This window comes from Clupea harengus, chromosome 8 (assembly GCF_900700415.2).
Source record: "Clupea harengus chromosome 8, Ch_v2.0.2, whole genome shotgun sequence".
Classification (NCBI taxonomy): domain Eukaryota; kingdom Metazoa; phylum Chordata; class Actinopteri; order Clupeiformes; family Clupeidae; genus Clupea; species Clupea harengus.
In genome coordinates, this window is record NC_045159.1 from 26,246,010 (window position 1) to 26,257,892 (window position 11,883).

Below are 11,883 nucleotides of genomic sequence, written 5' to 3' on the forward strand. Positions count from 1 at the left end.
GAGAGTTGGGGGTATTCGATGCTACCCAGAGGTCGCAGGGGAGAAATTTACAAAAAGATGCTTACATTTAGTCATTTAGCAGACGCTTTTATCCAAAGCGACTTACAAGGATGTATACACATTTTCACATTCACACTGATGGCACACTGCACATCAGGAGCAATTAGGGGTTCAGTGTCTTGCTCAAGGACGCTTCGACAGGGAATTGAACTAACAACCTTCTGATTACTAAACGACTTCTCTACCTCTTGTACAACTGTCGCCACCACTGCTTCAACCTGCCATCACTCTTCAGCTCAATAAGCTGTTCCTGCATTTCTAAGAAGAGATCTTTTGAGGTGCAGACTAGTGGTCCTGAACATGGTTGTCATGGTTTCGATGTGCCAGTTACTGAAAAACCAAAGTGCAAAATAACTCGCCCCCTGTATGGCTTCTGTGTCACCCTACCATGTTAAATTGAGCTCTTTCTCTGGCTCATTCTTTCACAGATTGTCTCAGAATTGGATGTTCCCTCCCAGGGCCCTGCCGCTGTGATTGCTACTGTCAGCGTACTCTGCACTCTGATAATACTGTTGATCGTCTTTGGGATTCTTTACAAGGTCAGAGATCAGAATGTCTCCTTTCTTGAAATGCAACAGAAGCGGATGTATTGCAAGACAACATAAGTATTATTACCATGATTATTCCATTACTAAATTGAGTGACATTTTTTTCTTCTGCTTCCAGTTTGGGTTTTTCAAGTCCAAATCACAAACAGAGACAGGAAACGATGACAGATCACAAACACTGACAGGAAACAATGACTGTACCCCACTTGAAGAGATAGCTGACAATTAAATGCCCAGTGGCCACTACTCCGATGGTTGAGGGCAGTACGCCCTCTGGTGGTCAGCCAATGAAATGCCCAGAGGCCATCGCTCAGTTGGGTGAGAGCAGTATTGCCCTCTGGTGGTCAGCTGCTGACACTGCAAAAGCGATGGTACATCCTAACTTTTAAAAACGTTTTTTCACCATTTTTTAAAATTCTTTTTTATATTGTTTAATGTTATTTCTCTTGTAATTTATTTGAAATTGGTCTCTTACTGTATTTGTATTTGCAAGTTTTCTGAACTCAAGAGATTTTCATCAACCTAGAATTTCGTGTTTTCTTAATTTATGATTTACTACTTGCGTGTGGTTATTTTCTCATTAAACAGGACATTTTCTGATTCATCTTAATGTGTGTAACGTTAAATCAGGGGTATCATTTATATATATATATATATATTCTCTCTCTCTCTCTCTCTCTCTCTCTCTCTCTCTCTCTATATATATATATATATATATATACATATGTATGCACATTCTAAGATCAAATCTGTACGTACGAACATTTTATAAATGAGGCTGCTGGTTTTTCCCCTCCACCAAAAAAAAACACATCAGTTCCACTTAAATAACATTTTTATTACATAAGGCTTTAAAAAGGTACACCAGACCGTTAACCCAAAACACATCTCATTATAAAACCATGTAACTACATATAGACACATAACTGACTAACATTTTTTACAAAGTACAGTTATAAGAGCTGTGACTTCTATCAACTGCAGGCAAAATCATTAGTCTCATTGTGAGTGGTTGTGTTACACTATCGAAGGTCAGCATTAGTAAATAACTGTAAAGCACTTTAGCAAGTGGACAGTGGATAAGAGCACTTGGTGCCCAGAGACGGTAGGATCGTTGGAGAGAATGGCCCTGATGACCTTAAGGAACATGGTCAAGCAAAATGTCACACTACTGTGTGTGTGTGTGTGTGTGTGTGTTTTCAAGCTGTTCATGTTGAAGGTTAATATACGTACATAGGTACTAAAGAAAATGCACTGACTAAAGAACTATACAAACTCCCAAGAGAAGTGGGCATGCGATATGACTGGTTAAACGGATCAGTCATGTGACGCTACTATGAAGGCAGATCACTTCGACAAGTTCATCATGACATGCCAAAAGTCTGAAAGATATGAATGAAAGACAAATAAAGGCTAGAGAGGTATGACCTCTTAAGAGGTAGAATGTAACTTTAGAGGCAGATGTCCAAGGGATTTCTGACTTGTCATGATCAGACTGTCCAGAAGAAGACTCTAGCGTGTGTACAATCTACAGTATGAGTGTGTTAAAGTATGACCAGCATTCACTTTGCAGGCTTATGTATAAGGCATTATTTGGACCCAAAAGCTGTAAATGACAATAGACCCGAGTTAATCCTTGGCGGTCTTTGTTTGAGTGTGTGTGTGTGTGTGTGTGTGTGTGTGTGTGTGTGACTGTACCTACAGCCCCTAAGTTGGGTTTAGAAAAGTCAGTTGTGTTTGATTAAGTGACTTGGGTCTGTCTGCAGCTTTGTTCATGTGAAGCTATGGGGTGACTTTGAGCCTCGGACTCCTAGAAGCCCAGAGGGTGTGGGGCCACGATGCCGCCGTTCTCCACGACAGCCATGGAGACGTCGCGCATGTTCTTGAAGGTCTGCAGACTGGAGCGGGCACCCAGGGACTTCAAGTTATCCATGACCCTGTCATGGGCCTGCGAGAGAGAGAGAGAGACGCACCAGAGAGGAAGTGGAGGAGAGGGGGAAAGACAACGGAAGAAATGTGAGAGTCGCGTGCACATATAGAGGCATATGAGGACATATGATATGAAGTGGATAAACGCTAGGTCTATGTGTAAGTGTGTGTGTGTGTGAATACAAAGAGACACACACACACACGTGCGCCTGATAACACATTTACCTCAATGCACCAGGTCTCACACAGTATCTTCTCATGCTGGGCAGAGGGCGCCTGTTGGCTCAGTGCACGGGAAGCTCTGCAGGAGAAACACACGCCACATTAGACGTCCTGTCGGCCACATGTTAGCTTAGCATGCGTTATCTGGAAAGCACCACAATACTGATGCCACACGTTAGCTTAGCGTGCGATATCTGGAAAGCACCACAATACTGATGCCACATGTTAGCTTAGCGTAAATTATCTGGAAAGCACAACAGTACTGATGCCACATGTTAGCTTAGCGTTCATTACCTGGAAAGCACCACAACCATGGAGTACAGATCAATAGCGGAGTCGGCCACTCTCTTCAGCACAAACTGCTCATCTGTGAGGGGGGGGGGGGTTCAGAGATTGACTCAGTATACAGCCAGCACTTTAAGATCCATGTGTTGACATGACCTGTTTTAATGATGACTTACTGATGATCTTCTTCCCGTGTTTGAGAAGCAGGTCCTCAACAGTCACTCCGAACTGCTCGACTGCCTTCACAGCCTACGATATGAGGGATGGGAGCAGCACAACAAGTTAAGAGTGAGGTAGTAAGAGAGACACAGAGAGAGACGTGCTCAGTGGCATAGACTGTGCTGTGAGCAGACTGCTTACCATGTCCCCGCTCTGGGCCAGATCCGCGTGAACAGTGCCCTGAAGGGTCACACCTGATCCCAGGCCAGCTTTCCTGGTAGGCAGAGAGAGAGAGGGTTACATCAGCCGTGTGAGTGTGTGTGTGTGTGAGAGAGAGTGTCTGTGTGTGTGTGTGTGACAGTGTCTGTGTGTGTGTGTGTGTGACAGTGTGTGTGTGACAGTGTCTGTGTCTGTGTCTGTGTGTGTGTGTGTGTGTGTGTGTGTGTGTGTGTGTGTGTGTGTGTGTGTGAGAGAGTGTCTGTGTCTGTGTGTCTGTGTGTCTGTGTGTCTGTGTGTCTGTGTGTCTGTGTGTCTGTGTGTCTGTGTGTCTGTGTGTCTGTGTGTCTGTGTGTCTGTGTGTCTGTGTGTGTGCGTGTGCGGTTTTGTCGACTCAAACCAACCTCTTAGCCCTTTTACTGACTTCCCCGACCAGCATCCCAGCATTGCCGAGGGGGTTCTTCAGAGCTCTCTGCAGACTCTTCAGATGGGTGCCTGCATTCTGAACCAGAAAAACGAGTCCTGGTCAATTGCATATTTGTACTAGATGACTGCTACAAGGACGACAGCATGAAAGTCGTTCCCAATGATTAGCTAAGTACAACTACGCAAGCTTAACACTCACCTGGAAGCCATTCAAAGCCACAAAAAGTCTGAGGATATCATTGGTGCCCTCAAAGATCCGGAAGATTCTCAAATCTCTCATCACCCTTTCCACACCCGAGTCCTAGAGAGCGAGAGATGAGGTCACATGACATTGAGCATATTTTATACACAAATTAATTTATCGATTACATTAAGAACATTAGGAATAGAAGAACAGGAAGGGGAGAGACTCGCCTTCATGAAGCCCATTCCTCCCATGACCTGAATACATTCATCCGTCACTGTCCAAGCTGCTTCCTAATTACGGTCAAAAACAGAGAGTTATTACTGCTATAGTTGCTAATTGCTCTGGGTTATACTACTGGCATAGGAAACGTTAAGACTCCAGCGCTGCATTTAGCTCTAGTGTCCGTAAGCACGGGTAAGAAAAACACTCAGTGCTGAAGTCTAGAGTTGAGTGACAACTTTGGCATTAACCATATTCGTTATTGTCATGCCCTGTAGATATTGCACTCACAGAGGCAAAGATCTTGCTGATGGCCGCCTCGATCTGAAACTCCGCTGCACCGCTGTCCATGTTTCCACTGATCATGTAGGCCATAGACTGCACGTGTGAGAGAGAGAGAGAGAGAGAGAGACGGGACAAGAGACGGAGCGTGTCAACGAGGAAGCATCAGACACATTCGATGAAATCAAACCGAGAGAAATCTTAGACAACTGGTCCAGTCGTGTGCCACACATTTAGTCCGACGCAGAAAGGTCCCGTTTTGGGAGGCACACAGGCGGCGGGCGGATTAGTGTTCCCTCACCTGGGTCACGTAGTGCAGCATGGCCATGCGGGCCACCTTCTCCTGGATGGCTCCATACGTGTGGATCTTGCTGCCAAACTGGGTCCTGTTGACAGCGTGGTCCACCTGAGGAGAGAACAGACACTGAAGTCACAAGACACAAAATGGAGCAGAGAAGACTAGATGGACTATATGGAAGGGACTAGAAACATAAAATTCGAATTGCCAGCTTTATAACCCACTGCAAATGCTGATACTAACAAGGTAATGGTAAAGATTTTAATAGAATTTACGGAGCCTTTCTGTAGTGAAGTCAGCTGTACGAGATGGACTGCAGCACATTGGGAAGCCTTGTTGCACATGTACTCAATTCTGGAATCTATTGATTGAACAGCCGCTCCAGCTCCTAGCTCCTAGCTGCTAATGCAATACCAGGGCAACTGAGCCATGCAGGTGATACAATAAGTCAACACTGCAAAACCTGTGCAAGATGACCATTTTGTCCTTTTTTCCAAAATGGTTGGTCATGCCATGTCACATAGCAATCAAGGTGCCATCACTCCCATTGTCTGATAAACTTATGGATATTTTTTGGGAGGAGAACACGATCATCCTAAGAGATTATCAGGACTGTCTAGCTTCACCACAACATATTCGAATAGTAACCTAAGCAAACAGCATCCCATCAACAGGTTTGAGTCGTTTCTTTGTTGGTTTGCGTTTGTGTGTGTGTGTGTGTGTGTGTGTGTGTGTGTGTGAGACTCATGTGAATCCCTAGGGTTAGAATTCTGAATTCTGGTGTGATAAGAATCCATAAAAGAACTTCCTGTTCCAATGCATCACCTTGACTCTGATAGAACACAGAGGTGCCTACTTTTGGTGCCTATAGGTGCATATTTAACTCAGGTCTCACACTAGCTGTACACTATTTCTTCTTAGAGTATTTTCACTTCAGCACTTAAAAAATGCGAAAACAAACATGACAGCCGCCTGTGCCACTCACGGCCTTGGTGATGACGCCCTTCATGGTCCCCGAGAGGGCAGCAGCCATGCCAAAGCGCCCGTTGTTGAGGATGTTCATGGCCACTTTAAAGCCTCCGCCGACCTCCCCGAGGACACAGTCAGCGGGCACGCGCACATTCTCAAAGTACACCTCCGCCGTGTTGGACGCCTTGATGCCCATCTTCTTCTCTGGCGGACCACTGGAGGGAAGATAGCATTGGAGGGCACGGATCATGAAAAGGTGATCGAGAGAAAAAGAGGGAACTTGTGATGGAAACAAAGCAATTACTTCTCCTAAGACACCAACAGAACTGGTCCTAGTTGATCTAATTTCCTGTCTACTTTTATTTTCATTCTTTTTTTTTTTTTTTTTTCTCCACCTCCAAAATGGACTCTAATTGTGATGGCAAGACTAATGCTCTTCCTTCTGCCCATTCCCCATTCCCTCCTTCAGCTCCTTCAGCTCCTCCATCTTACTCACTGGGTCACTCCCCCGAAGCTCCTCTCCACAACGAAAGCAGTGATCTTGTCCTTCATTTCTCCTGTTTTCTCATCCTTAACTGGAGTCTTGGCAAACACGGTGAAAATCTCCGCCAGGCCTCCATTACTGCGCATTAGAGAAGGAGAGAGGCGCAGAGAGACAGTAAGAGAGAGTAAAAGAGAAAGAGAGTAATAGAGAGAGAGAGAGAGAGAGAGAGAGAGAGAGAGAGAGAGAGAGAGAGATTTCATCTCACAACAGTCCTGAAAAGGGACAGCTATTTTATAGTTTGAAGGAATGCTGAAGATATGCGTGTTCTCTCTGGCATCCTGATTAGATTAGTTCATACTGAGAACATGTCACAGGCCGTGTCAGGCTCAACCAATCAGCAACAGCCTCTGAGAGCGTCGGCTCCAACAGTATTCATGTTAGACAGCGACGCATTCATTTGGCCTCACCTGATCCAGATCTTCCCGCCATTGAGGGTGAAGTACTGGCCGCATTCAGACTGCACAGCTGTACACTTGATGGAGGCCGCGTCTGAGCCACTGGAAGGCTCCGTCAGACAAAACGCAGCGATGTTCTCTCCTACAGAGAGGGTGGGGAAAAAAACATGGGTCAATGACACATACTAGAATTTGTGGTATTGTAAGAAAACCTTTTTATTACGTACTGTATATATATAGTGCACACTCATGAAGTTATAAAGATTATATAGACGTAAAGTACAAGTATGGAATTTACGATGCAGCAATGTTCAGTCATAATAACACTGTGGTGACAGGCCTTTGGCTCCTCACCTGATGCCAGCTTGGGCAGGTATTTCTCCTTCTGCTCTGGGTTGCCAAAGAGCAGGATGCCCTTAAAGCCGATGGACTGGTGGGCTCCGAGTGTAATGCCAACTCCCAGATCATGCATACCGACAATCTCCACCAACCTGGCATACTATTTAACAGACAGCACAAGTATTATGCCAGTGTTTTGGAAAAATAAATACAGCTGCAACTACAAGTGCTAGGCTACACCTTAGATTCGGACAGGAACTTAACACCCACTTAAATGCACAGACTGTACCCTCCTCTTTGTAACCTGTCAGTCATGCTCTTTACTTTGATCGTTTGGTCTCTCTGCCCACCTGTGTGTTGGAGAGGCCGAGGCCCCCCAGGTCAGCCGGCACCTGCAGACCAAAAGCTCCCATCTCCTTCAGTCCCTCCATGGTGTGGTCCTCCACCTTCTCCAGGGCATCGTTTTTAGCCGGGTCGTTCACTTCCTGAAAACAAGACAGACACAGCAGAGGACCCCAGGCTCGTGTTTCGATTATGTTTCGCTTTTTAGTCATGCTACGGATTGCACTGAGTTCAAACAGAAGTGTTAACGATGTATGTAATGTAAAGTGTTAACAAAAAGAAACCATAAACCACAGCATTTCTATTAAAAGGTAATAACAATAGGCTGTAGGGCACATATATGGAACTTGAAATGAAAATGCATGTATAAATAAATAAATAAATAAATAAATAAAAGAACTCACGTCAAAGAATTTGGAAACTGGAGGAACCAGCTCCCTAAGGAACTGAGTCTGCTCTTCATTCATCGCTAATATCATAAAGAAGAAACACAATTTATTAATAACACGGCATGACATGGTAGACGGTTTAAGCTGAGAGACACATGAGCTGACCTGACTAAGACCACTCTCAGCCAGGACGTCACTAATGATGTGAGCACTGAGATCACTAATGATGTGAGCACTGAGATCACTAATGATGTGAGCACTGATGTCACTAATGATGTGAGCACTGAGATCACTAATGATGTGAGCACTGGGTGACGTCACTATTGATGTGAGCACTGGGTGACGTCACTAATGATGTGAGCACTGAGATCACTAATGATGTGAGCACTGAGATCACTAATGATGTGAGCACTGAGATCACTAATGATGTGAGCACTGAGATCACTAATGATGTGAGCACTGAGATCACTAATGATGTCACTAATGATGTGAGCACTCGGTGACGTCACTAATGATGTGAGCACTGGGAGACAATTCACCTGATGGGTAGGGGAACACCTGGGCGGTGCTGATCTGGCCCTTGAACATGTTAACGGCGAAGGACTTGGACTCCTGACAGAAAAAGGGAGTCAAGCACAACAATCAATGCCACACCACTGTGCTTCAGGTTTCATACAATATCAGAGTCTTTCAGTGAATCATTTATGTGTAGTTGAAATTAACACTGTGATACCCTATGTTTCCGTATTTGTTATTTTAGTTAATAGAATTGTTATAAATTATCCCTGCACACTTGTACTAAACTTGACAAAGTTAGTCAAATAAAGCCTCATAGAAAAAAATAAAGTGAGTTGTTCTGAGTATCTCAAGTTTTTAGTTGTTGTACTTAAATGTTCAGTGGAACAGAGGGCATTCTTCTTAAAACAGACATGATGCTGGAATCACTGCACTTCAATGCAAGTTTGTGCAGGTTTAACTTTTTAGCTATTAGTCAATAGCATCTCAAGAATCGACTGAATTGTGAAACAGGATGAATGAGTGATTTACCACTGCCAGTGCCTTCTTATTCGCAAGTGGTTTAACAGCAGTTGTGCTTCCAACTTCTGTTTTATCCAACACAGCCTAAAGAAATTGAGAGATTAAGGATGGGTGGGTTATCGTTATGAGAGACAATAATAGAGGCCAATAATGAGTAGTCAGAGAACAAACACTGATTGCAGATAGGGAATCATTTCAATGAGACAACTCCCTGTTTGGTGTGGTGTGCTATGCATGAACATAAAGCTGCCAGGAGAAGTCGGATATAACTATACTCCAGTATAGTCCAAATATAGAATTACAGATAGTTCCTATCAAGTGGAGGAGCGCCCTGTGTTTGGTGATGATCGAAATTTCGACAGGCCATTATAGACAAATCCATGATAAGCCCCTCTCTCTGCATAAACTAATACTAGGAGGTCTAAGACTTAGGAGGTCTCTCAACATCTTTCCATGAGGGACACCACCCAAGTAGCCTCCTGAATTAAAGCTGTTATTCCATTCTCATTCTCAACCTGACCTCCTGAAGGTACCTCCTCTGTGGCAAAGGGCAAGTGGAATGGAGAGCCAGAGTAGAGAATCCCAACAAATACATGACCTTCCCTTATCTGGAGAGGTCATTCCTTAGGGCTACTAAAGCTGACGCATATTTGATCAAGAAGGCGTTTGAGTTAAGCATTACAGAGAGGGTGGAAACCGTGTGAACAGGTGTCAAAGTATGACACTGCGTCATCCACGTCAACATAGCAACATCCATAAAATAGCAACATCCATAGGATCTGTATTTGGTCACGTGAGTCCGGGTTGAACTTTCCCCTACTTCATGCCTTGTTACGTAGCTTTGCCTAGCCCGTGCGTCTACGTCTTTATGTAGTTGCACAAGTAAGGTCGCAGACAATGCCATTTCAGTATTATGAATCACTCACACACATTATTATATTTCCGAGTTGTTATACCTACCTCTGCGGCCTGGCTGGCATATAGACGTGCATTTTGAAAGGCTGCTGCAACACCTTTAGTTTGAATCCTTTAAGTGAGAATGAAAAAAAAGTAAGCCTACAGTTAGTTCCAATAATTAAGACGGAGGAAAGATGGAAACAATAACGCTAAAACATATCAACTTCAATAGCCGATTTGTAAACAGACGAGAAGTTGTAATATTTAGCTATGTAGGCTAGGCTAGCCCATTCACAACGAATTGAGCGTTGTATGGGTCTACCCGCGTACATGTCCTTGGTATCTCGATCATTTTATACAATTATGACAATATTACAAGGTCAAATAGTATAGAGACATTTTTATATGAAGAATTAGCCTTACCGGGCGGTTGCAGAAGATAAGCGGAGGGCACTTCCGCACAATGCAGGATTCAAACCCTTACTTAAGAGCATTTTCAGTGGCCAATAGACAAATAAGCGAATCTACACTCTTTAAATCTCTACAAGAAAGCTAATTTACACTTTCCGGTAGACTACACGATATGGTACGGTTGCTATCAATTCAAAGAAGAGCCTGTTTACTGTAAGCTACGGGTATGCTTTCCTTGACACAGCCTTCTGCCGTTCTTATATAGCCTACACTTGTGTAACCTACATACCGGTGGCGTGGCCTATTTTTTTGTAGAAAACATAAACGCATACATACAGTCACTAGATGGCAGTCTTACAATGTATTTTCTCAACTCAACTCACACATCAAGTCTGGCGGCCTATCGAGGCAATTCAAGTTAATCGAGTCATCTTATAGGAACACACTGTCTCTCTATATCTGAACGAAACGTAACTATAAACACCTAGTGGTACAGCAAATGGCGAAATGAATGGATGCTGTTTGGTTGAAAGAAAAAGCTCTTCAAAAACTGATATTGTTATCCTTTTTTGTTTGTTTGTTTTCACATATAGGCTAGTGAAGACACTTCTTGATCTACTACAGGCTTGTTATTTTCTCTGAGGGTAAACATGCCTGGAGAATTGTAGTGATGTTTTCTTAAGGTTAATCTTTTTTTGAAGAACGTTGGTTATTATATGTCTTCAATAATCTTTTATTATACAGCCAAGACAATTAAGAGGGTAGGTTACAGGCCAACAGCTCCAGAGAGGTGTGTTTGTGTGTGTGTGTGGGGGGGTTGTGGTAGAAAGATAACTGGCTACAAACAGTCAAGCACTGCCGTTGAAGGGACCCTGGAACGTGCTAACGAGCTGAACCAGTTTTTCAACAGTTTGACCTCCCAACGCCGATGAGCTCAGCAGGGCAGATGGGGTCCCCACTCATCACCTCCACCAGTGCCCCCATTCACATTTCTCGTCCCGCCACCCCCAGCCCTCCACCCCAGTCTGAGTCCCCACTCACCACCACCAGTGCCCCCACTCACACCTTGTTTCCCCCCACCACCAGTCCCCTACCCCAGACCACAGCCTGTCTCCTACACCTGGATCACGGACTACCTCACCAGCGGACCACAGTACGTGAGACTGCAGGGCAGCCTGTTGGATGTGCTGGTGAGCAGCACCGGCACCCCCCAAGGAACTGTGCTGTCACCTTTTCTGTTCACCCTCTACACCTCCGACTTCCGCTTTAATTCGAGTACATGCCACCTACAGAAGTTTTCCGATGACTCCTCCATCGTCAGCTGCATCACGGACGACAACGACGTGGATACAGAGCTCTGGTGGAGAGCTTTGTAGGGTGGTGTGACACTAATCACCTCCAGCTCAACATCAGAAAGACCAAGGAGCTGGTGGTGGACTACCGGCGGAGCAAGAAGAGGCCCCCAACTCCTATATAAACAACAAACTGGACTGACAACACTAAGGCCCTCTACAGGAAGGGGCAGAGCAAGCTCTTCTTCCTGAGGCGGCTCAGGTCCTTCAAAGTATACAATAAGCTGCTGCAGATGTTCTACCAGTCTGTTGTAGCCAGTGTCCTCTTCTTTGGCGTGGTGTGTTGGGGGGGTGGGTAACATCAACAAGATTAACAAGCTGGTAAGGAAGGCTGGCTCCGTGGTGGGAATAGAACTGGACAACCTGGAGGCGATTG

The 11,883-nt window shown here is 44.7% G+C and overlaps 1 protein-coding gene and 1 long non-coding RNA gene across 2 annotated transcripts in view; one reads left to right on the forward strand and one right to left on the reverse strand.

The window, feature by feature from the left end:
* The window catches only part of LOC105906664, a 2,346-nt gene extending 1,136 nt beyond the window's left edge, over positions 1-1,210 (forward strand). The window contains exons 3-4 of the long non-coding RNA XR_004164088.1: positions 489-599; positions 727-1,210. This is a non-coding gene — a long non-coding RNA (uncharacterized LOC105906664). The remainder of the gene's footprint in view (positions 1-488; positions 600-726) is intronic.
* Positions 1,211-1,425: 215 nt separating this feature from the next.
* On the reverse strand, positions 1,426-10,453 carry LOC105906682 (very long-chain specific acyl-CoA dehydrogenase, mitochondrial-like). The gene is made up of 20 exons (XM_012834867.3): positions 10,168-10,453; positions 9,808-9,874; positions 8,857-8,931; positions 8,349-8,421; positions 7,825-7,889; positions 7,429-7,563; positions 7,094-7,238; positions 6,752-6,881; positions 6,297-6,422; positions 5,817-6,015; positions 4,835-4,939; positions 4,543-4,629; positions 4,260-4,322; positions 4,045-4,146; positions 3,824-3,921; positions 3,405-3,477; positions 3,221-3,293; positions 3,054-3,126; positions 2,763-2,838; positions 1,426-2,556 (listed from the first exon to the last, which is right to left on the reverse strand). Exons 1-20 carry the CDS (start codon positions 10,236-10,238, stop codon positions 2,419-2,421), a joined length of 1,974 nt encoding a protein of 657 aa, XP_012690321.2. The 5' UTR covers positions 10,239-10,453; the 3' UTR covers positions 1,426-2,418.
* Between the last annotated feature and the right edge of the window lie 1,430 nt (positions 10,454-11,883).